The following is a 24,528-nucleotide window of genomic DNA, read 5'->3' on the forward strand; positions in this document are numbered from 1 at the left end:
CATCACCAGTGACGTCACCCGCCCTCGGCGCCGTCTGTGGGTGGGGCGTCGCTGTCTGAGTGCTGGCGGTGTGGCATTGGGAGTCATGGCTGGTCGTCGAGCTCTGCACTTCGTTTTCAAAGTGGGAAACCGCTTCCAGACGACACATTTCTTTCGAGATGTCTTGGGGATGAAGGTGCAGGCTGGGGCCGACAGGGGCTGGCGCGCGAGGCTGGAAGTGCCTGGCAGAGGAGGGGGTAAAGGGTGTGAGGTGAACCTAAACCCGGGCGTCGGACCTTGGGCCCCGGATTCTCCCATTAACCCTGCCGGGTATTCAGCTTCTGGAAGCGCTGAGTCCCCGGTTACGGGTTAGGTACTGTTTTGTGTTTTCTTTTCTTTTTTTTGGAGGCCGAGCCCAGGGCTTCGCAATGCTCTACAAGCGCGTTACTACTTGTGCTACATGGCCAACCTTTTTTTAAAAAAAATTTTTTTTAATTTTTTAAATTTTAGTTGAGGCAGTGTCTCGCCAAATAGCCCCGACTGGCCTCGAATTTGGGATCCTCCTGCTACAGCCTCCGGAGGGATTACAGGCGTGGGCCACCGCGGTGGGCGTTACAAAAAAGGATTGACCTGCTAGCTATGCGCACGTGTTTTCACTTATATACACAAATATTTTTGAGCGTCTGCCTTGGGGAGCTTCCAGTGTACTGTGAAGGATAATAAACAACCAAAAACTTACATAATATTCTTCCAATGAACAATAACGCAGTCTCTTCTGGTATTGGAGCCTTTCTGGGTAGATAATCAGCATATTCAGAGTTTTGCTTTGGTCAGGGCTAGTTTGTATGGTTTCTCTCGATATCTCTCGTCTCTCTGGATAAATCGTCGACTCTCCTTTCAACAATCCAGGCCTAAATATGAGGTCAGAATCCATTCTCTTCCCCACTGGCTCCAAATTGCATGTCTCCAGCTCTGAGAAGCTGTGATTCTTCAGGGGTCGCTCACCTGAGAACATGGAAGGAGGTTTTTAGGGAACTCCTAGTAAGTCAGGGAAGGAGAGTACACACCAGTGTTGAAGGCATTGTTAGAGCCAAGAGTGGTTTTGTGTAGAAACAGTACAGAAGACGCGGAGTGCAAAGGGAGTTACCTGAGTACATCAGTGGTTTAAAAAAATATATGCAGTGCCCGCAGGATGGTGCAGGCCTGTAATCCCAGCTACTCAGGAGGCTGAGACAGAAGGATCACAAGTTCAAGGCCAGCCTGAACAATTTAGTGAGACCCTGTCTCAAAAAAGGGTTGAGGTTTAGTACAGTGAAATATTTTTTCAGGGTACTGTGTTGAGTTTTGGTGACAGACTTGCAAAAGATTTTGATATCTAGCCACAACTAGAGCTTATGGTCAGGGGTGAGGTGGAGATGGAGATTGAATTTGTACCTAGCTAACAGTAGTAAAAGTCAGAATTAATGTCTTAGTAAATGAGAGCAGAAAACCACAAAGCTCTATTTACTGTTTTCCCTCATTGATTAAAGGGCTGTTGTGAAGATTAAACATGTTATTTAGAAGGTATTTGAGGGCTGGGGTTATAGCTCAGTTGGTAGAGTACCTGCCTTGCATGCACAAGGTCCTGGGTTCAATCCTCAGCACCACCACCAAAAAAAAAAAAAAAGAAAAAGTATTTGAGAGGCTGGGGCTGTAGCTCAGTGGTAAAGCATGTGCCTCACGTGTGAAGCACTGAGTTCCATCCTCAGCACCATATAAAAAATAAAGATACTGTGTGTTCATCTACAACTAAATAAATTTTTTTAAAAAATCTAGAAGGTATTTGACCCTTAGATATGTATGTTCTAGAAGTATTAGAAAAATTAAAAAGGCAAGGTTTTCTAACTTGAGTCTTTAAGAAATAATACATGAAGACTATACATTCAAGTTGACTTATAGAATATAGAAATAGTATTTCCAAGAATCAAAAATCAGAGGAAGGAGTGAGTTATACTAGAAGAACTGAGTAGATGATGCAAAGATATGTTTGGAAACACCACTATTTATGTGCCTTTATCTACTTGAAATTGAAGAGATGGGATATCAAGACAAATAGATTGGGATTGCTTCTGATAGTGTATTGAATACTGGGCTTGAAAATTTGGATTTGATGCTGCAGTAAATAGGGAGATCAATTTTTTTTAATGTTTATTTATATGTGGTGCTGAGAATCAAACCCAGGGCCTCACACGTGCCAAGAGCACTAAGCCACAACCCCAGCCCCCAATTTTTTTTTTTTAAATAAGGTAGTGATGTAATCAGAAATGATTTATAGTTTGTACTGGGGATTGAACCCAGGGACACTTAACCACTGAGCCACATCTCTAACCCTTTTTGTATTTTATTTAGAGACAGAGTCTCACTGAGTTGCTCAGGGCTTCGCTAAACTGCTGAGGCTGGCTTTAAACTCAAGATCCTTCTGCCTCAGCCTCCTGAGCTGCTGGGATTACAGGCGTGTACTGCACCCAGCAGAAGTGTTCTTTAGTGAGACACTTTTATGGTGGTATAAAGGAAGAAGATTATAGTAGAGTTTTGTTTTGTTCTGTGTTTTGTTTTGCTTTGATTCTGGGGATTGAACCCAGGGGCACTTTCCTACTGAGATATGTCCCCAGCCCATTTCATTTTGAGAGAATCTCATTAAATTGCTGAGGCTGACCTCAAACTTGGAATCCTCCTGAGTTCCTGGGATTACAGATGTGTATCACTGTGCCCAGCCTAATAGTAGTCTTTGAGAGAAATGATGGGAGCTTCAACTAAAACAGTAGGCATGGAATCAAAAAGGAAAACAGTGCTGGCCATGGTAGTACATGTTTGAAATCCCAGGGACTTTGGAAGCTGAGGCAGGAGGATTTCAATTTCAAGGCCAACCTCAGCAACTTAGCCAGACCCTATCTCAAAATTTAATCAGGAAATGTAGATGAATAGTAAAGTGTCTTTTCAGTTTTTGGTACCAAAAAAAAAAAAAAAAGATGAGGGACAGAAATTAAGACACTGAGAATCTAATGCATATTAGGTTCTATGGTAGATGCTTTAACAAGTTACCCATTTTCACCAACACATGAGGAGACAGACTCCAAGCCTAAGCAGCTTGCTCAGAATTACACACTGCTAGCTGAGAACCAGAATTGCAAATCAGATTTTTCTGATGCTGAAAAACCACACTTTTCCCCTCTCAGCACTGCTTCCCAATCTAGGTGGAATTTTACTAGGTAGAACTTGGCTTGCTCGCAGCTTAGTGTCAAGCTGCTCTCCCTTACCTCTTCTAGCTTGGGAAAGGTATAAAGCTTTTCTTTCCTTCCTTCCTTTCTTCTTTTTCTTCCTTTTTCCTTCTCTTCTTCTCTCTGTCCTTTCCTTTCCTTTTTTTTCTTAAACAAAGTTTACAAATGGTAATGTCTGTGTTTTGACCTTTTAGTTTGTACTAAATATACTATGTGCAGTACTAGTAAAACCTTACAATTTATTTTAATTCCCTTACCAGGTTCTGCGGCATGAGGAATTTGAAGAAGGCTGCAAAGCTGCCTGTAATGGGTATGACATCTTGTATCTTAAATCTCCTATAGGCTCTGAATACCCCCAGGAGAACAGAAGGCAGTTTCTCAAAGTGACTATAAAATGGAATACATGAAGGAGTCAGTAAATCAGGAAGGTAACTTGAAGAACACTGGGGAAACCATCCTGTTTCTCTGCACTCTCACATAGCACTTCTGATAAACCAGGCATTTCTCCAACTCTCCCAATACCAAGTAGGTGTCCTACTGTTTAACTAAATTCTTAATCTGTCCACCTGAAATTAGTGTCAGATCCCACAAATAAAAGGCTGATTCCCACAAGATTACCCCAATATAGCTGCCCAGCACAAGTCTGGGCCTCTACTATTTCTGATTTACCAGAAATTATAAATTGGAGGTTTCCATGACTACCTCTTCAAGTTCACATGTTTGCTAGAAAGGTTCACAATTCAGAGAAACACTATTTTTATTTACTGGTTTATTATAAAGGTTGTAACTCAGGAACAGCCAAGTAGGAGAGATGCATAGAGCAGAGTATGGGAGAGGGGAGGTGTGGCGCTTCCATATTCTTTCTGGATATACACCCTCATAGTACTTCCATGTTTTCAGCAATCCAGAAGCTCATCTAGTTTTGTTGTTCAGTAGTTTTACACAGATTATTAGGGCTTAATCTCTAACCCCTCCCCTTCCCAAAGGGGAGTGGGGCTGAAACTTCAAACCCTTTAATTACTTGATTTTTATGGAGTCAGCCCTATTCTAGGGCTCTCTAAGGGCCCCACTCTAAGACAGTTCATTATCATAAACTCAGGCATTATGGAAAGGACTTACTAGGAAAGATACCCCCAATACCAGGAAATTCCAAGGATTTTAGGACCTCTGTGACAGAAATCAGATATATTACACCATAAACACTCTGTGCTCTGGATAAAACATTGATTATTGAGTATCTTTTAAGTTTAATAGCAACATCATGTTGAAAAATTCCAAGGTCTGTTGGGATTTGTGTACTTGTTAATTTATATACAAATAAACACACTAAGTTCAGAACTTAGGAACTTAGGTTGGAAATTAGTATTCTTTTTTTCTTTAGGATTCTACTTTCTGCTTTAAAGAAAAGTAAACAAACATGCCTTTAACCCCAGCTATTAAGGAGGATATGGCAGGAGGATTACGAGTTTGAGACCAGCCTGGGCAACTTAGCAAGACCCTGTCTCAAAATTAAAATATTTAAAGGGCTAGGGATGTAGCTTAGTGGTAGAATGCTTATCTAGTGCTTACCATTCACAAGACCATGGATTTAATCCCCATTGCCAAAAAATGAAGGTGTAAATGAATCTTTCCTTCCAGTAAAGTGCTAAACAGATGATCTTTGAAGCTTATAGTTGGAGCCCATGAGCACTGCCCTCAGCTGTTCTCAGCAACTCCTGAGGTCATCATAACCTTATGAGAACTTTTAGGACCAGAAGGGATTGCCCACCATTCTGTGCCCCATAATTCTCTGAGGGAGGATTATAGCAGATTTTGCCTATGGTAACTGGGTTCATTTACTTTCATTTTTCTAGGCCTTATGATGGGAAATGGAGTAAAACAATGGTGGGATTTGGGCCTGAGGATGATCATTTTGTTGCAGAGCTGACTTACAATTATGGCATTGGAGACTACAAGCTGGGCAATGACTTCATGGTAAATATCATTCTATCCCAGTAGATTTTTGGCTAGGATAGATGACTTGTTTAATCTGAATTTGTTGAGTCCGTGAGTCCATGAGGAGGTGACATTGGAGCAAAGATTCTGAGGAGGTAAGGGAGTTAGCCATGTGGAAATGCAAGGAAACCAGGGTGACTGGAATGGAGAACACCAGGGAAAGGTGGTAGGAGATGGGGTCAGATTAGGTGGAACCTTTTTAGGCCATTATAATCCATCTGAGTGAAATGAAGAGCTATTGAGGGTTTTGAGCAGAGGAGAAAGCAAGGTCCAGCATCTATCTTGAAAACAGGCTATTGGGTGCATTTTGGAAAGTTTACTGTGGCTGCACAGTGGGTGATAAATTGATCAGATTGGAGCAGAGACTGTTATAGTCCAAATTAGAAATGAGGCTGGCAGGAGTTGGGGCCATAGCTCAGTGGTAGAGCACCTGCCTCTCGTGTGTGAGGCCCTGGGTTCGATCCTCAGCACCACATAAAATAAATAAATAAAGATATTGTGTCCATCTACAACTAAAAAATTATTTAAAAAAGAAATGAGGCTGGCCTTTTCAGGAGACCCAAGTGTACATTATTGAGTACTTGAATAAATTTAAAAGTTCATTAATTGTTTAATTTTTTGTTGTTTTTAAAAGCAAAAATTGGTCCTGGGCTGGAACCTGTCCTTATCAGATGCCCAGGCTCTGCTTGCAGAGGCAGAACCTCAGAAGCTGCACCCCAGAGGTGGCCTTTATTTCCATATAGGACTCCCCTCCTGGGGACATGGGAGTGGGCAGTATACTCCCTTGTTCTGAGCGGTGTCTGCAAACCCCAAAGTTTCAGTAGAGACATATTGGGCTCTCATCATAGCTTCAGGATCTTACCTCTCAGCCTCATATAAATGTTATATTGTTTTGTTTGCATTATTCCCCCTCAAATTTAGGTTCTCTACCAATTTTACACAAAAATGAAGACCACATTATCATTACTACCAACATTTGCAAATAAACCAAATACCAGGAAGCCCTAAATTTAAAATAAATTTTAAATTTAAAAATTTTAAATTTAAAAAGTTAAAATAAAAAGCAAAAATTGGGAGCTGGGGTTGTGGCTCAGCAATAGAGCACTTGCTTAGCAAGTGCGGGGGCCCTGGGTTCAATCCTCAGCACCACATAAAAAATAAATAAAGGTATTGTGTCCAACTACAACTAAAAAATAAATATTTTTAAACAAAAAGCAAAAATTAGGAGCTGGGGTTGTGGCTCAGTGGTAGAGCACTTGCCTCGCATATATAAGGCACTGGATTTGATCCTTAGTACCTCATAAAAATAAAGATATTGTGTCCACCTACAACTTAAAAAAAAAAATGGCTCAGGAGGCTGAGGCAGGAATATTGCCAAGTTCAAGCCCAGCTTAGGCTACATAACAAGACCAGGCCTATAAATAAATAAATAAGTAAAATCTCAGAAGAGGTAGCTGACAGGCCAAGGAAAGATCAAGATTTCTCTGGCTACATCTTGAAAAAATATTTTTTTGTTTGTTGGTTTTCAACTGAGTATTGAACCAAGAGCCTTGTACATACTAGACAAGCACTGTACCACTGAGCTATACCCCAGCCCTAGATCTTGAATATTTGAATAGTTCATAATTTACTGACATTTGAATTTCTCTTTTGTGATCCAAAAACATCTGAATCTTTGTGGGAGATAACATCCAAAACATACTTTGAAATTAATAGGAGAAAATTTTGGAATGCCAATTAAATCTTAAGTAATTTGACCTAGAGTCAGTGGACTTTGGCTCCTTGTTCTGTAAAAGGTCTGTTGTGATTATATATGTGGGTGTGTTCATTGTTTATTATAGGGAATCACACTTGCTTCTAGCCAGGCTGTCAGCAATGCCAGGAAGCTGGAGTGGCCACTCAGTGAAGTTGCAGAAGGAGTTTTTGAAATTGAGGCCCCAGGAGGATATAAATTCTATTTGCAGAATCGCAGTCTACTTCAGTCAGGTAATTACATCAGGATGAGTAAAAACCTATTGTGTTATTCAGCTTTTCGTTGTTATGACCAAAATACCTGATATAAACAACTTAAAGGAGGAAGTTTATTTTGACTCAGTTTCAGAGGTTTCAGTCCATGGTTGCTTTGAGCCTCAGATGAGGCAGAACATAATGGTGAAAGGTATGGCCAAGGGAAGCTTCTCAGTTCATGGCAGAGAACTGAGAAACAGGAAGGGGCCAGGGACAAGAATTGCCCTTCCAGGGTGTATCCCTAGTGACCTAATTTCTTAACTAGACCCTACATCCTACAGTTTCACTACCTCCTCATAATACCATCAGATTATTAAACCCATCAATGGACCAGTCCACCGATGAAGTTAGAGCCCTCATGAGACAATCATTTCCCGAAAGTCCCACCTCTGAGTGGGACTTTTGCTGCATTGAGAACTACTAAGTCTTCAACACTTGAGTCTTGGGGACATTCCAGATCCAAACCAGAGCACCTGTCTAAAGCCACCTTTGATGAAAGAAGAGGGAGTGGGATTTCTTACTGCTATAGAGTCTTTTTGTTTTGATATGACATGTCCTTCACAAGCCAGTGCTCTTACCTGTTTTTTGAGTAATTATATTATCATGTTAGAACATTAGTCAACAGGGAATCTAGACTGGTTTTGTACTATTGGTAATGCACCTACTTATGATTCTTTGAGTTGCAAATAACAGAAAACCCAACTCAGACTGATTTGAATGATAGGAAAAATTTTTAGCTCACAGAGCAGGTATTCTAGTAGGAAAAATATCATTGTCACTACCCAAATTTTCTCTAAAATGTTCTATTTTCTTCAGTGTATTTCTCCTAGAGCTAAGTCCTCTTGATGATAGGATGGCTGCCAGTAGCAGTTAGGGCTACATGTTGTCACACATTCACTTGGGCAGGGGTCAGGAAACCAACTTCTTACTGTTCTTTGTGCAGAACTTTCTTGGAATCTTTTAGCTAACTTCCTGGTCAGATTTAATACACTGTGCTTGCTGCTGAACCCATCATTGTAAGAGAAGTAGGATTTTTCCTAGACACACCACTTGAGCTGAGGTTAGTTTCCAAAACTCCATGCTGGTACTTGGTAATAGATGAAACAGAAGTGAGGAGTTCACCACACTGCCTGTCACATAAAGCGGGAAAGAAATCTCACAAGGTGTGTTTTTTCAAAATAGTGATAGCTTCATCATGTTTACTTAATTCCTACAAATTCAACTGCCTCTTTGCCAACACAAAAGCAAAAAAAAAAAGATGAGGTGGTAGCAGTGCAGGGCAGGAGGAGGCTGGTAAAGAGCAAGGACAATTCACTGAGTGTGGCAATTCTGCCATTTCACTCAGTGAACACATGCCTGTAGGTGACTTGACATGAGCCATATAAATTCTTTTTTCCAAGCCAGGTGTGGTAATACATGTCTGTAATGCCAGCAATTCTAGAAGCTGAGGCAGGAGGATTGCAAGTTGAAGGCCAGCCTCAGTAACTTTGCAAAGCCTTCAGCAACTTAGCAAAGACCTTGTCTCAAAATAAAAAGATCTTGGGATGTAGCTCATGGTAAAGCACCCTGGGTTCAATCCCCCTATACAGAAAATTAAAAAAAAAAAAAAAAACCCTTCAATCATCAATGAAGTACAGAAATACCAGCTTGCAATAAGTCCTACACAGCTGGTCTACCCTCCCACATCAGAAAGGATTGGTCTTTTTGCTGAGCATGATGAAAAACAAATAACACTGAAAACTAAAATTAGACTCAGCATTTGGGACATGATGCAGACTAGTGGAGGAAAGCATTTTTGTCATTGTTTTCTTTTGTTTTTTTGTTTTGGTACTGGGGATTGAACCAAGGGGTACTTTATTGCTGAGCTAGATCCCTTTTTATTTTTTGAGACAGAATCTCACTTTGTTGCTTAGGGCTTTGCTCAGTTGCTGAGGCTGGCCTTGAACTTGTGGTCCTCCTGCCTCAACTTCCCCAGTTGCTAGAATTATTGGCATGAACTACTGTTCCTAGCTGTGGGGTTTTTTTTGTTTTGTTTTGTTTTGACAGGCAATTGTTGCTTTATATACTGACTTTATTATTTTCATTTATTTTTGCTGCTAGGAATTGAACCTAGGGCTACTCTATCACTGAGCCACATCTTTATCCCTTTCTCATTGTTATTTATTTTTATTTTGAGACAGGGTCTCCCTAAGTTTCTGAGGCTGGCCTCAAACTTACAGTCCTCCTACCTCAGCTTTCCCAGTTGCTGGGATTACAGACGTGTCACTGTGGTTGGTCTGAATACTCTTTTAAACCATAATTTCTGCAACTAAATCCATCATACTTTTTTTTTTCCCTCCTCTAATCTTAGTAGTTATTCAATACAGGTAAGTATCCCTATTCCGAAAATTCCAAATGCTCTGAAATCCAAAACATCATACTTAGAACGTCATGTCTGCACTCAGAAAGTTTCAGATTTCAGAGCATTTTGGATCAGGGATGATCAACCAGTAAAAGTCTGTGCAAATTTTTCTAAAACCTGAAAAACTCCAAAATCTGAAACACTTACAGTCCCAAGTGTTTTAGATACTGTTTTTGTCCTCCTTGGGAGGTAATAACATCCTTGGGGCATTAATTTTCTGTTGGTAATGGAGTTAAATCTGTCAGTTTAGCTGGCATCCATCCTTTGTTTAAATTATTCATTCCTGTTTAGTTTCAAAAACTTATTCCCATTCATTCCCATTCCTGTTCCTGCATTCCTTCAAGTTCTGAATCAACTGGGACTTGTTGATTTGTTTTGTTTTTGGTACCAGTGATTGAACCCAAGGTTCAACTGAGCCCCATCCCCAGCCCTTTTTTATTTTTTATTTTAGACAGGATCTGTCTTCATTATCCATTGCAAGAATTCCATTGCATTATCACATTGTAGGAAGATAAACAATTCTCTATTGTTGAATGTTTATGTTATTTCCAGTGTTTCATTTTTTGGGCAACACTGACAAATGTCTTTGTGATGAAAGACCTTCATACATCCACAATTACTTTTTGAATTGCTGAAACTGGACTTGCTCTTTTAACAATGTACATTTTTAAAGATTTTGATACATTCTGTCAAGAATACTGTTCTTTTTTTTAAAGCAGTGCCAGGGATGGAACCCAGTCCTCATACATGTGAGGCAATTATCAAATTGTTGACCAGAAATGTATTAATTTACACTCTATCAGTACTCTATGATTGTGACCCCTGCCCGAGCCTCACACACACACACACACACACACAGTTAACACTACTTTTAAAATTATTTTCCTGTGGCTGGGGACGTGGGTTTAATTCAAACAATGTGAAAAAACTAAAATTATTTGCCAAGAGAACAAAAATAAAAATAATAATAATGAAAAACCAAATCATTTGCCAGTTAGATGAAATATTTTATATGAATTTAAATTTCTTTGATGATTTGTGAGATTGAATAAGTTTTTCATGTTCATTGACCATTCCAGTTCCTCCTTATGTGGATATCTGCTTTGCACCTTTTGCCAATTTTTGTAGGCTGTTCACCTTTTTCTCATTGGTGCTTAAATATGATTTTCATATTAATGAATGTTTGTCCTATGTATAGCAAAAATTTTTTCTTAATTCTTTTTTTTTTTTTTTAGTTGTCAATGGACTTTATTTATTCATGTGTGGTGCTGAGATTTGAACCCAGTGCTTCATACATACTAGACAAGCGCTCTACTACTGAACCACAACCCCAGCCCAATTCTTTTTAATCTTAATTATTCTTTTGGGGGACAAGGAGCATTCAAGATTCAACTCAGGGCTTGTACATGCTAGGCCTGTAACTTATCAGTGACCTACATCCACAGCCCTAGAATTCTTTTAGTTCTTATTGTCTAGGATTTTCCCATTTTGTGTAGTTAACCTGGCAGGCTTTTTTTCTTCATGGTTTTTCTATCTTTGGTGTCATATTTAAATAAAAATCATCCCCCAATCTAAAATTGTATAAATCATCACCTGTATTTAGTATTTTCTTAGTTTTATTCTTTGAACTTGATCCCTTTAACCCATTAGGAATGCATTTAATTTTGCTATTTAATTCAAATACATACCTTTTCCCCACCAATTGATTGACTAATTAAATTAGTGTCATCTATTGAATAAGGTGCTCTTTCATATTGATTTAAAATCCTTTTTTAAATCATAAACTAATTCTTTTGGGGGATATCAAACCAAGAGCTTCACATATGCAAAGCATGCACTTTACTGCTAAGCAATATTCCCACCCCCATTAACTAAATTTTTACATATGATTGTTTTGTTTTGTTTTGTGGTGCTGGGGATTGAACCTAGGGCTTGTGCATGCAAGGCAAGCACTCTGTCAACTGAGCTATCTCCCCAGCCCTAAGCCTATTTTTGTATATGTGTATTTTTGTGGTACTGGGGTTTGAAACCAGTAATCCTGAGCTATACCCCCAGCCCATTTTGTTTTTTATTTTGAGACAGGGTCTTGTTAAATTGCTGAGGGTCTCTCTAAATTGTTGAGGCTGACCATGAACTTGCAATCCACCATGCCCAGCTTGGTCTTTTTAATCTTTTGTACCAAAATGACCTGTCTATTCCTGCTGATTTATTACTTTACAGATCCTGTATTGAAAGTAACTCTTGCAGTGTCTGATCTTCAGAAGTCCTTGCACTACTGGTCTAATCTACTGGGAATGAAAATTTATGAACAAGATGAAGAGAAACAAAGGGCTTTGCTGGGCTATGCTGATAACCAGGTAAGTGATCTTGGAAAAAAATAACTTGTTTCTTTGAGTTCGTTTTATAAATGAGGGGAACATGAAGGTTGTTCTCATAGTTCTTCACAGTGACTCAAAATTTATTTATGTATGTATGTATTTATAGTTATAGGTGGACACAATATTTTTATTTTATTTTTTTTAATGTGGTGCTGAGGATTGAACCCAGCGCCTCACACAAGCTCTGCCACTGAGCTACAACCCCAACCCTGATTCAATGTTTATACAGACAGAATAAAATAAAAATTAGTGATAATCTCACCACTCAGATATTATTTCTGTTTCTGTTTGGGAATATATCTGTTTAGAAGTGGAATAGGCTGGGATATGGCATAGTGATAGAGCAGTGAAAGGCCTTTGCCTAATGTGAAAGGCCTTGGGTTCTGTCCCCAGCACGGCCAACATACTAGAGGAGGTGGAATTTCTTAGACACAAACAAGAATTAATGCATGATCTGTTTTTATATATGTAAATATATATACTTAGTAACCTAGCATTTGAACCTGATTTAGTCTTTATACTTTGGCCCAGCAATTGTACTTCTTGGATATTTTATTTTCTGGTGACACTTGGGGTTAAACCCAGGGTCTTATACATGCTAGGCAACTACTTTACCACTAAGTGACATTCCCAGCCCTTATTGGGGGTTGTGTTTTGTTTTGTTTTTTGAGACAGGATCTCTATTAGTTGCCCAGGCTGGCCTTGAACTTGTGATCCTCCTGCCTCAGCCTCCTAAGTAGCTGGGATTGTAATATATACATATACATATATATACATGTATATATATATATTTTTTTAATTGTAGTTGGACATAATGCCTTTATTTTATTTATTTTTATGTTGTGCTGAGAATCAAATCCAGCGCCTCGCACGTGCTAGCAAGTGCTCTATCACTGAGCCACAATCCCAGCCCATATTATATATATTTTTAATATTTACTTTTTAGTTGTAGTTGGACATAATACTTTTATTTATTTTTATGTTGTGCTGAGAATCGAACTCAGGGCCTCGCACATGCTAGGCATGGGCTCTACCGCTGAGCCACAACCCCAGCCTTGGGGTTCTATTTTTTAATAGATGTACTCAGCATATACATGCACAAAGAAGTGAGTTTGTGGTTATCTATTGTAGCATTGTTTGTAGTAGGAAAAGATAGGAATCTTCATGTCCTGTGGATTAGAGGAATATTTAAAAACTGTATAATTAATCCATAGAATGGGATACTGGGGATATAGCTTAGTGGTAGAAGACTTGCCTACTATGCACAAGGGTTCCATCCCCAATACCAAAAAACCCCCTCACAAAAAACAAAAATAATACAAAAAACCAGAATGGATTATTATATAGCTATTGAAAAGCCTGGGGCAAGTCTTTATGTACTGGTATGTAGTAATGTTAAGTAAAGAAAACAAATGATAGAATAACTTGTAAATTGGGCTACCATTTATATAAAACAAAACACACACACACATACACACACAAAATGTGCCTAGAAGAAATCTCTGGACATTGGAAACTGGTAGCTTCTTGGGTGAAAGTAGGAGGAAGGCTTTGTTTTTACTTCTTTTAGTACTCTTTAACTTTTTTTTTTTTTTTTTTTTTTTAATGTGCTGGGGATCTAGGATCAAACCCAGGGTCTAAACATACTAGTCAAATACTTTACTACTGAGCTACATCCCTAGCCCCACTGTTTGAATTTTGTTACCATATGCATGTATAACCTGTCCAGAAGCATAAACTCTCTTCTTTCTTCTCAGTGTAAGTTGGAGCTGCAGGGCATCGAGGGTCCAGTTGACCATGCAGCAGCTTTTGGAAGAATTGCCTTTTCTTGTCCCCATAAAGAGGTAATGTTAGATCACCTGACTTTTGTTTAATCTCTGTGACTAGCTGGTTCCACTCAGCTGAGTACCTTGGCCTTCCTTCTTCAGGTTCATTCTGATTGTCGCTTTGGAATCAAGTTCAACAGTTATTTTAAGAGCCATTAAGATAATAAAATCAAACAATTGGTGCCATGGTTCTTTCTGATCAGATACTCATCTGGAGCTAATGAGTATGTGATCCTTGCTCACTTTGCCTTCTTTTTCTCAAGTTGCCAGACTTAGAGGACTTAATGAAAAAGGAGAACCAGACGATACTGACTCCCTTGGTGAGTCTAGATACCCCAGGGAAGGCCACAGTACAAGTGGTGATTCTGGCTGACCCTGTAAGTATTACTGAGCAAGGAGACAGGCTCTACCATGGGTTGCTTCAGAGATGTCTTTTTACAAATTGCTTTTCTATTTATTGGTATAGGATGGACATGAAATTTGCTTTGTTGGGGATGAAGCATTTCGAGAACTTTCTAAAATGGATCCAGAGGGAAGCAAATTATTGGATGATGTGAGTCTGATTTCTTTTTTTTTTTTTAACATATATTTTTTAGTTGTCAATGGACCTTTATTTATTTTTTATTTATTTCTATGCAGTGTTGAGAATTGAACCCTGTGCCTCACTCGCTAAGCAAGTGCTCTACCAGTGTTCTATGACCCTAGCCAGTGAGTCTTATTTCTATATTATGTCACCATAGGCCTAAGGGGGAAGGCATAAATGTATATGGGAAAGGGTCAAAGCAGTAGGGTCCAGGTTCTTAGTCTGAACCACATCCTTTTGCTGTTGGTGACTTTTTAGCCAGGGACCTATGTCTTCATTATTACCTGTATGACCCCTTATGTAAACTCAGGCTGTCTTAGAGAACCACTGCTGCTGTATACAATATTATTCTGCTCAGTAAGTGTGGGAATGCCAAGATACCATCTCGTCTCATTCTCTTTCTTTTTCTTTTTTTTTTTTTTTTAATATTTATTTTTTAGGTGTAGATGGACACAACACAATGCTTTTATTTTTATGTGGTGCTGAGAATCAAACCCAGTGCCTCACACATGCTAGGTGAACGCTCTACCCCTTGAGACACAACCCCAGCGCCCCAGCCCCAGCCCCAGCCCCGCCTCACTTTCTTAGGTTTCTGGTCTTCTCTTCCATTCAGCAGCTCAGTCCGTCTTCCTAGTGAATTGTTCTCATAAGCATACAAGCAAGCTCCAGTAGTTCCCATCTTTTAAGCTTTGTATTAAACTCCATATCCTTTCTTTGGATTTCTTTTTTTTTTTTTTTAATTTCTTTTTATTTTTTTTTTTAGTTTTCGGCAGGCACAACATCTTTGTTTGTATGTGGTGCTGAGGATCAAACCCAGGCCGCACGCATGCCAGGCAAGCGCGCTACCGCTTGAGCCACATCCCCAGCCCTGGATTTCTTTATAAATTTCTCTCTCTCTTTCTTTTTTCTTTATATTTGGTAATGGGGATTTAACCCAGGGGACCTTTATGACTGGGCTACATCTTCAGAATCTAGCCTTGAACTTGCCATCCTCCTGTCTTAACCTCCTAAACTGCTGGGATTATAGGTGTGTGCCACCACACTGGGCTATAGATTTCTTCTTCTTCCTCTAACTCTACCTCTTCCTCTTCTCTTCCTCTTCCTCCTCTTCTTCTTCTCCTTCTTCCTCCCCTTCCTCCTCCTCCCCTTCCCCTTCCTCCTCCTTCCCTTCCCCTTCCTCCTCCTTCCCTTCCTCCTCTTCCCCTTCCTCCCTTCCTCTCCTCCTTCTCCTTCTCCTCCTCCTCCTTCTCCTCCCCCTCTTCCCCCTCCTTCCCCTGCTCCTTTTTTTTTTTAGTTGTAGATGGACACAATATCTTTATTTTTATGTGGTGCTGGGCACCAAACCCAGGGCCTCACGCATGAGAGGCAGGCGCTCTACCACTGAGCTACAACCCCAGCCCTAGATTTCTTCTTTAAAAATTTGTCTGCATACAGTTTCTACTTTTTACTCTCCATTTATACTTCACTCTAGTCTGCAGTAACTCTTTGTCACTCAAATATTTGCTGATGTTGACATCTTTGGGACTTCCATCTTGCCAAATCCAGAAACTTCTTTTTTATTTTCATCAAACTTGATTTTTCAGCCAGGTATGGTATGTGCTTGTAGTCCCAGCTATTTGAGAGCCTGAGGCAGGAAGATTGAAAGTTAAAGGACAGCCTGGGAAATTAACAGAAACTTGTCTCAAAAATAAAAGGGCTGGGGAAGTAGCTCAGGAGTATTGTGTTTACATAACATGCGTAAAGCCCTAGGTTCACTTCCTAGTACCACCTTCCAAAAAAAAGATTTTTAAAAAAGTTGGTTATGTTTTGTTTTTGTATTTACAATTTTTAATTTTGTATTAAAATGAAAAATTTTGTATTAAAATTTTTTTCCAAGCAATCTTCAAAGGAGTTACTCAAACTTCTTGTATCTAGCATGTAGTAAAGGTTTTAAGAATACTCTGTGTGTATGTATATATGAGAGACAGAGAGAGAGAGAGAGAGATAGGGTCTTGCAATTGTTGCCCAGGCTGGTCTCAAATGCCTGGGTTCAAGTGATCCTCCTGCCTCAGCCTCCTAAGTAGCTGGGACTACAGGCACATGCCACTACTTATCTTACCTGGCTTATCTCTAAATACATTATTGAATGATTGAAGGAATTAATTAGTCTATCCCAGTTCTGTCATTTTAATATCTATATAAATGATCTTAAGCAATTTACTTAAATTCTTTGAACTTCTGCTTCTTTATCTAACAATTTGAGAAGGTTAGAATATCTGCTTCATGGGATTTTTCTGTGGTTTTTTTTTTTTGTAAATTAGTTTTTTTTTTTTTAATATTTTTTATTTTTTTTTTGTATTTGGCGGACACAACATCTTTGTTTGTATGTGGTGCTGGGGATCGAACCCGAATCGCAGGCATGCCAGGCGAGCGCGCTACCCCTTGAGCCACATCTCCAGCCCCTTTTCTGTGGTTTTTAAAGCTCAGCAAACCATAGACTAAAGCAGGAAATGTGTAAGAAGATACAGATACATCTTTTGTAAATTTTATATAGGAAACTAGAATCTCAGGCAACTTTTTGCTGGACTTCCTCCTTGTTCTTTCATGCCATCTACAAACTTTCCCTTCTCTTAAACTCTCTTCTTTGGTATTAGAGTTTGAGATTCTGCCTTCTTCACATCTTTTTTTTTTTTTTTTTTTTTTTTTTTTTTTTTTTTTTTTAAAGAGAGAGTGAGAGAGAGGGGGACAGAGAGAGAGAGAGAATTTTAACATTTATTTATTCTTAGTTCTTGGCGGACACAACATCTTTGTTGGTATGTGGTGCTGCTGAGGATCGAACCCGGGCCGCACGCATGCTAGGCGAGCGCGCTACCGCTTGAGCCACATCCCCAGCCCCTTCACATCTTTTTTGACCACTTTTTCCAGAGGCAAGCGCTATTCAGATTTCTGGCACTATAGATTAGTTTTGTTTGTTCTTGGACTCATACAAATAGAATCACTCAGTAGGTATTCTTTTATACACGGTTCTTTATTTCAACATTTTTGAGGTTCCTTCATGTGGTTACATACATCATAGTTTATTTTTTGTTTGTTTGTTTTCTCATTGAATAGTATTCACCTTTATAACAGTTGTTTATCCATTCTTGCAATGTTAGACAATTAAGCTGTTTCCAGATGTTTATCTCCTAAAAAGAAGACTGCTATGAAAATTCTTGTTTAAATCTTCTTATAAGTACATGTTTTATGTTTCAGGTAAATTCTTAGTAGAATTGCTTTTACTTTATCCAAAAGTACCAAATAGCTATCCATAGTAATTATACTATAGTAGTCCTCCTTAATTGCAATTTCTCTTTTCACATGATTTCAGTTACCTATAGTCTCTTGTTTCCAAAAATATGAAATGGAAAATTCCAGAAAGAGACAGTGCATACATTTGAAATTGCACACTGTTCTGAGAAGCATAATGAAATCTCCTGTTTTCCTGTTCTGTTCCACCTAGGACTTGAATCATCCTTTTATCCAGTGTAGCCACTTGTATACACTCCTCTCACACTAGTCAGTAGCCATCTTGGTTTTTAGATTAAGTGCCTTGATATAGCAGTGCTTGAGTTCAAGCAACCCTTATTTTACTTAATAATGGCCTCAAAGCACAAAAGTAGTGATGTTGGCAATTTCATTATGCCAAAGAGAAGCTTCACAGTGCTTCTTTTAGGTGAAAAGGTAAAAATTCTTGATTAATAAGGAAAGAAAAAAAAAATGCTTAGGGCTGGGGATGTGGCTCAAGCAGTAGCGCGCTCGCCTGCCATGCGTGCAGCCCAGGTTTGATCCTCAGCACCACATACCAACAATGATGTTGTGTCCGCCGAGAACTAAAAAGTAAATATTAAAAAAAAAAAATTCTCTCTCTCTCTCTCTCTCTCTCTCTCTCTTTAAAAAAAAAAAATGCTTAGATTCCAAGATAACAATACGATCAAATCTTTTATCTATAAAATTTGAAGACGTAAAAAGATATTTGTATTAGTTTTGCTTTTGTATTTCAAAATGCAAGTTATTGCCATAGGACAAAGTAAGTGCCTAGTTATGATAGGAAAGCATTAAATTATAGGGTACTATCCACCGTTTCTGGCATCCTCTAGGGGTCTTGGAAGGTATCACCTAAGGATAAAGGGGAAGTACTGTAGGTGTTTGAGCATTCCAATTGCTCCATATCCTCACCAACATTTTGGGTTTTTGTTTTCTGGGTTTTAGCCATTCTAACAGTTGAAAGATTATTTCTTGTTTTGGTTTTAATTTGTATTTCCCTGATGACTAAAGAAAAGTACAACAAATCCCTGTGTGACTCTCACCCATCACCTCTGTACCATAGTTATTTTTATCATTCTTTCCTTCAATCCCTAGTCCTGATTTTCTTTTGTTTTTTCTTTTGGCTGGGGATTTCTAAGACATATCTCAGATTAGCATACCATTTTTTAAATTTCTAAAATACTTAAGTATTTCGTACTTTTTATGACAATATAAGGAAGTAGGAATTAAACAATTTTCTTATAAACCATTGTTGACATTGTCACCCTTAAAAAATATACAGTATGGGCTGGGGTTATAGCTCAGTGGTTGAGTGCTAACGTGTGCAAGGTCCTGGATTCAATCCCTGGCACTGGGATGGGAACTGTGTATCAACAGTGTCATCTAAAATCCAGTGCTCATTCCCTCTCTCTTGGCAGTCCTGGGATAAAGATCCAGTTATTAAAATTTCCCTGTTGTCTGAAAAATGGTTTTATACTATTGGTTTGCCCTACATTTATTCATTTTTATTGACTTGTTGGAGTTCTTTATATATTCTATATATAAGTAATTTGGTAGATACCTGCAAATGCAAGTATTTTTTCTAGTCTATGGCTTGTCTGTTTTGTTTTCTTTTGTCTTTGGTGTAGGGATTTATTCTAGGAGCACTTTACCACTGAGCTACATCCCCAGGTCTTTTTGTTTTCTATTTTGAGACAAGGTCTCACTAAGTTGCTGACGCTGGCCTCAAACTCACAATCCTCCTGCTTCAGCTTCCCAAGTTGTTGTGATTACCTGCATGTACTACCACTCTGGTTTGGCTCTTTATTTTCTTTATTTTATTTTGTTGGTGGTGCTAGGGTTTGAAGCCCAGACCTTGCACATACTAGGCAAATGTTATCACTGAGCTACATTCCCAGCTCAGCGGAGTCTTTTGAAGAGCAGGGAAGCCCATTTATCCACTTTTTATATTTAGTGCTTTTGGTTCCAGACCAGTATTGTATCTAGTGAGCCTCTTCACCATGAACCCACAGTGTGTCTGTAACTTATCTTAAAGAAAAAAAGAAAAAAAATACATTCTTCTTTTAATAATATTCAATGGAGATTGTTACTAAGTATCTCTTATTTGGATACATTCTTAAGTGTTTTATGTACTTTCTATAATTCTTAGTATAGTCTGCAAGGTTAATAGCATTCCCCTTTGCAGATGAGAAAACTGAGGCTCAAAAAGATTAATCCAGGGCTGGGATTGTGGCTCAGGGGTAGAGCACTCGCTTAGCAGGGGTGGGAGCTGGGTTCAATCCTTAGCACCACCTAAAAGTAAAGAAATTGTGTTGTGTCCATCTACACCTAAAAAATAAATTTAAAAATAAATTTAAAAAAAAATGATTAAGCCACTCAGCCATAAACATCATTCATTCAGCTAAGTGTCAAGCAGGGACTTGGGTGGAGGTCTTTTGGGCTTCATAGTCGATTCTTTTCCTTTCTCTATACCCTGCTTCTTCTTGTGGGTAGTATATACAGTATGTCTTTTATCCCAATTGTTCACACCACAGTCCTCAGGACTAATTTGTTGCTGTTGTTTCAACTGTTTTGTTTTTAACATGTTTTTTATTTTAAAATAGCTTTAGATGTATAGACAGAGCCATATTTGTATGTTGTTTCTTCACACTCCTAAATTCTTCTAGCTCTTCTTAGTCACCAAGAGATGTGAGTTCTGAAATGTCTTTGGTCTGACAACTTTATTTTTGAAAATGTCCTCATTATCCCCTGTAATACTGCAAAAGCCTCTTCCCACCTTCCAGTACATCCCCCTTTCTTGCTGCCAGTGTTAGCTTTCCACAGCGGCAATCCAGTGATTCTTACAAGTGTTTAATCTTCTGATAGCTCTCCAGTACTTTCAAGATGTATGCCAAACCCTCTGACAGAGGATGTGGACATGTCTGGCCCTTCCCTATTCTGATCTAATCTACCTGTCTCACAAAGGTCACTTACCTGTCCATATTCCAGTCCCATTGAACTGTTTATATTAACCCAAACCTTGCCTTGCCCAAAGAGTTTTTTTCTCTTCCCTGTTCTTCAACTTGTGCTTCAAAACTCAGAGAGCTGGGGATGGGGTTGTAGTTCAGTAGTAGAGCACTTGCCTAGCATGTGTGAGGCACTGGGTTTGGTTCTCAACACTGCATATAAATAAATGAATAAAATAAAGGTTCATCAACATCTTTAAAAAAAAAAATGAGAAAGTTTCTTGGGTTCTGTCCCTCCACTTTTATGGTACCTAAAAGACAGAAAATTTTGCAATTCTAACTATTGTGAATCTTTGTTGCTTTTTAGCATATCTTTGATTTTTAAGCACCTTTTATTTTCATCAGAATAAATCAGATAATACTAAGATTTTATTGTTTGTTTGTTTGTGGTTCTGGGGATGGAACCCAGGGCCTTGTGCATGCAAGGCAAGCATTCTACCAACTGAGCTACATCCCCAGCCCAGTACTAAGATTTATATAAATGAAATGTAATAATGTCTTGCCCCATTTTTGACCCATTATCCAAGACTGCCATCACCCGTTTCTAAACAAGATATATACATTATATACATTTGTTTTCTCATTTTCAATTAGTGACATCATCTTGTGACTTCCTTCTGAAGGTAGATGGGTATTTTTTACACTTTCTCCAATTAGTTATTTCTTGTTGGTCAGGTACCACTTTGTTCATGGCTGTATTATAGTGAATGCCTCACACACACACATATTCTCTGTGCAAAGTAATTGTTTCCATATGTGAGTCCTAGACTGTTCTATATAAACCCCACAGCCTGAGACTTTGTCATAGCAGCCACACCTGATCCAGCTTAATACCTAGCTTGTGATGAAAACTGTCATTTAAAAAAAAATTTTTTTTTATTATAGATGGACACAATAACTTTATTTTTTTATGGTGGCAGTGAGTATCAAACCCAGGGCCTCACGTGTGCGAGGCAAGTGCTCTACCACTGAGCTACCACCCCAGCCCTGTCCTTTTTTCTTTCTTTCTTTTTTTTTTTTTTTTTTAGAAAGCTATTTCCATACTTGCTTTTGGGCTGCCTAAGTGTTTTTCTTAATAAACAGCTAAAAGAACTCTTGTAAGAGTTCTTTCATTAACAAGGATTCTCTTTGAGTTAATAGGCATAAAACTAATCCAACAGAACTGATATTGGTGGAGTAGGCTAGGAAGAGCCTTTAAAAAGTGAATCATTTAGGCTGGGGTTGTAGCTCAATGGTTGAGCACTTGCCTTGCATGCATGAGGCACTGCGTTTGATCCTTAGCACCACTTAAAAATAAATAAATAGTTGTGGTTGTGCCCGACTACAACTAAAAAATAAATATTTTTTAAAAAAGTGAATCATTCAAGGCCCACTAGCTAAAACATCAAATACCTGCTTTTATTTGGCCTTAGTCTCAGACTGAGTCTCATGACACTAAAGATTTTTGTTCTACCACAGACCTCACAGGCTGGCATGCATGGTCCCTGCACTTTCATCAGCCAACAGACTTTGCCCTTAACTCTGCAGAATGATAATCACCAAGCAGTTGATCAGTATTCATTAGCATCTCTGTCACATTAAACAAAATACACTGGATGAACACTCTTTAAATATCAATTTCTTCTTTGTGCATAGTACATGCAGTGAGATATAAAGTATATATTGTTTTTCAGACTTGGAATAAATGTATATTTCTGTTTCTGTAGGCAATGGCGGCAGATAAAAGTGATGAGTGGTTTGCTCAAAGAAACAAACCAAAGGCTTCAGGTTAATGGAAGACATCATGTGAAACAAGCATTTATGATTCTTGCGTGGCACCTGTGAAGCCTGATGTGTCCCTTTTTGATAAATGCTCTTACTACTTAGTTGTGTCCTGCTCAGGCAAGGAGACCTGGGTAGTGAAGATTTGTATATTTCAATCTTTGAAAGCTCTGATATGTTTAGAAATGAAACCCAATTATCATTAATCCAGATAGAGGGAAACTCACTGTAATCTGCACTTGGACTGTAATGGTACATTATGTAATAGATCAGTAACAAATTATTTTCCAGACTGGGACAACTCTATGGGGCATTAGTCTTGGTTGGGAATGGAGGGAATTTTGATGAATCATGTAGATTTTAAAGGAGTTACTGTTCAAATAAATTCAAATCAATTGCTTATAGTAGTCATAATTCCAGCATCTGATGATTAAGTGCTGTTCTAATCTTCTACTCTAGCAGATCTTAACATATACATTTTTTTAAAGAAATTCTGTTCCTTAGACAAAGATTTGGTTAAACCCCATTTTACTTGCTTTACATTTTGAGAAGCCAGAGAAAACAGATGGGAAGGATTTAATGTATTTCTACACACCCAGCTCTGTGCTAGTTTCTTTTTTTTTTTTTTCCATTCCTTTGCTTTGTTTGCAGTACTGGGATGGAACCCAGGGGTGCTCTATCACTGAGATACATCCCCAACCCTTTTAAGAAAGTTTTTATTTTGAGACAAGGTTCACTAAGTTTCCCAGGCTGGCCTTAAACTTCCTATTCTCCTGCCTCAGCCTCCCAAGTAGCTGGGATTATAGAAGTGTGCCCCTGTGCCCCTCTGTGCTAGTTTCTTTATGTACAAATGGATTAAATGGTTTCTGCAGCCTGAAAAAAAATGTTATCTGGTGGTTTTCTCTTTGATTCTGTACAGTCATTTTGTTGTGTGTTTGTTTGTTGGGGGGGGGGGGTGCTTGTATTTGTTTTTGCAGTACTGGGAATCAAATCATTTTGAGACAGAGTCTCCCTAAGTTATTTAGACTGGTCTCAAACTTGGAATCCTCCTCCGTGGATATAATAGTAATTATTTATTTATCTTGTTTTTTATTTTCTATAATATCATTTCCTAATTTATTATGATCATCCCTCCTGAGGTAAGAAAGTAATTATAATTTTTAGTTTAAAATGACTATAAAAATAGTAGGCTTAGGGCTGGGGATGTGGCTCAAGCGATAGCGCGCTCGCCTGGCATGCGTGTGGCCCGAGTTCGATCCTCAGCACTACATACAAATAAGATGTTGTGTCCACCGAAAACTAAAAAATTAATATTAAAAAATTCTCTCTCTCTTTAAAAAAAAAGATATAGAAGTTGATAAATATTTTTTAAAAATAGTAGGCTTAAAATTACTAGATGGACTCTGGAAAAATGTCCAAATTCCTTGATAAAGGCCAAACATACACACTAAATGACTTCTTTCTTTTTTTCCTTTTGGACTGAGAATTGAATCCAGGTGTGATGTATCACTGAGCTACATCCCCAGGCTCCCCGTCTCCCTGAATTGATGAGGCTGGCCTTGAACTTGTATTCCTCTTGCATTCATCTCCCCAGTAACTGCACACTACCTTGCCTGGCTATTAAATGATTTTAAAATGAATAAAAAAGATTACAACAAAGGAAAACATGACAGGCAATGAAATTAATAAAAGGAAGCTAGTTTCTTAAAGGCAAATGTTCTAGGTGGGTAAGCAGCATTATTTCTACCATGTGTGATGCTTTCTATCATGCATAGAAAGATACTTAAGAGGAAAACATTTTAGTATTTTAAAATACGAGATAAAAAAAAGTTTGTTTTTTTATTAGCTACACATGACATTACAATGATCTTGGCAATTCATAAAAATGCGAGATAAAGTTGAATGTGGTAGTGCAAGCCTGTAATCCCAGGTACTTGGGTAGCTGAGGCAGAAGGATTGCAAGTTTCAGCAACTTAAAAGATACCCTGTCACAAAAAAATACAAAAGGCTGCAATTGAATCTCAATGAAAATACCCCTGGGTTAAATCCCCAGT

At 38.5% G+C, this 24,528-nt stretch overlaps 1 protein-coding gene across 1 annotated transcript; it reads left to right on the forward strand.

Annotated features, from left to right (window-relative positions):
• Nucleotides 1-16: 16 nt before the first annotated feature.
• Glod4 (glyoxalase domain containing 4) lies at nucleotides 17-23,358 on the forward strand. The gene is made up of 9 exons (XM_005327881.5): nucleotides 17-175; nucleotides 3,497-3,546; nucleotides 5,090-5,210; nucleotides 7,073-7,217; nucleotides 11,860-11,996; nucleotides 13,775-13,861; nucleotides 14,107-14,220; nucleotides 14,310-14,396; nucleotides 22,420-23,358. Exons 1-9 carry the CDS (start codon nucleotides 86-88, stop codon nucleotides 22,483-22,485), a joined length of 897 nt encoding a protein of 298 aa, XP_005327938.1. The 5' UTR covers nucleotides 17-85; the 3' UTR covers nucleotides 22,486-23,358.
• Nucleotides 23,359-24,528: the final 1,170 nt, after the last annotated feature.

This window comes from Ictidomys tridecemlineatus, chromosome 3, assembly GCF_052094955.1.
Source record: "Ictidomys tridecemlineatus isolate mIctTri1 chromosome 3, mIctTri1.hap1, whole genome shotgun sequence".
Taxonomy (NCBI): domain Eukaryota; kingdom Metazoa; phylum Chordata; class Mammalia; order Rodentia; family Sciuridae; genus Ictidomys; species Ictidomys tridecemlineatus.

What these genes read in the sequence shown, in the direction of transcription:
- Glod4 (XM_005327881.5), top strand. Translation starts at nt 86, where the DNA reads ATGGCTGGTCGTCGAGCTCTGCACTTCGTTTTCAAAGTGGGAAACCGC. An exon ending in TCGCAGTCTACTTCAGTCAG is followed by an intron (nt 7,218 to 11,859) that starts GTAATTACATCA and finishes ATTACTTTACAG; the next exon opens with ATCCTGTATTGAAAGTAACT. An exon ending in GAAGCAAATTATTGGATGAT is followed by an intron (nt 14,397 to 22,419) that starts GTGAGTCTGATT and finishes CTGTTTCTGTAG; the next exon opens with GCAATGGCGGCAGATAAAAG.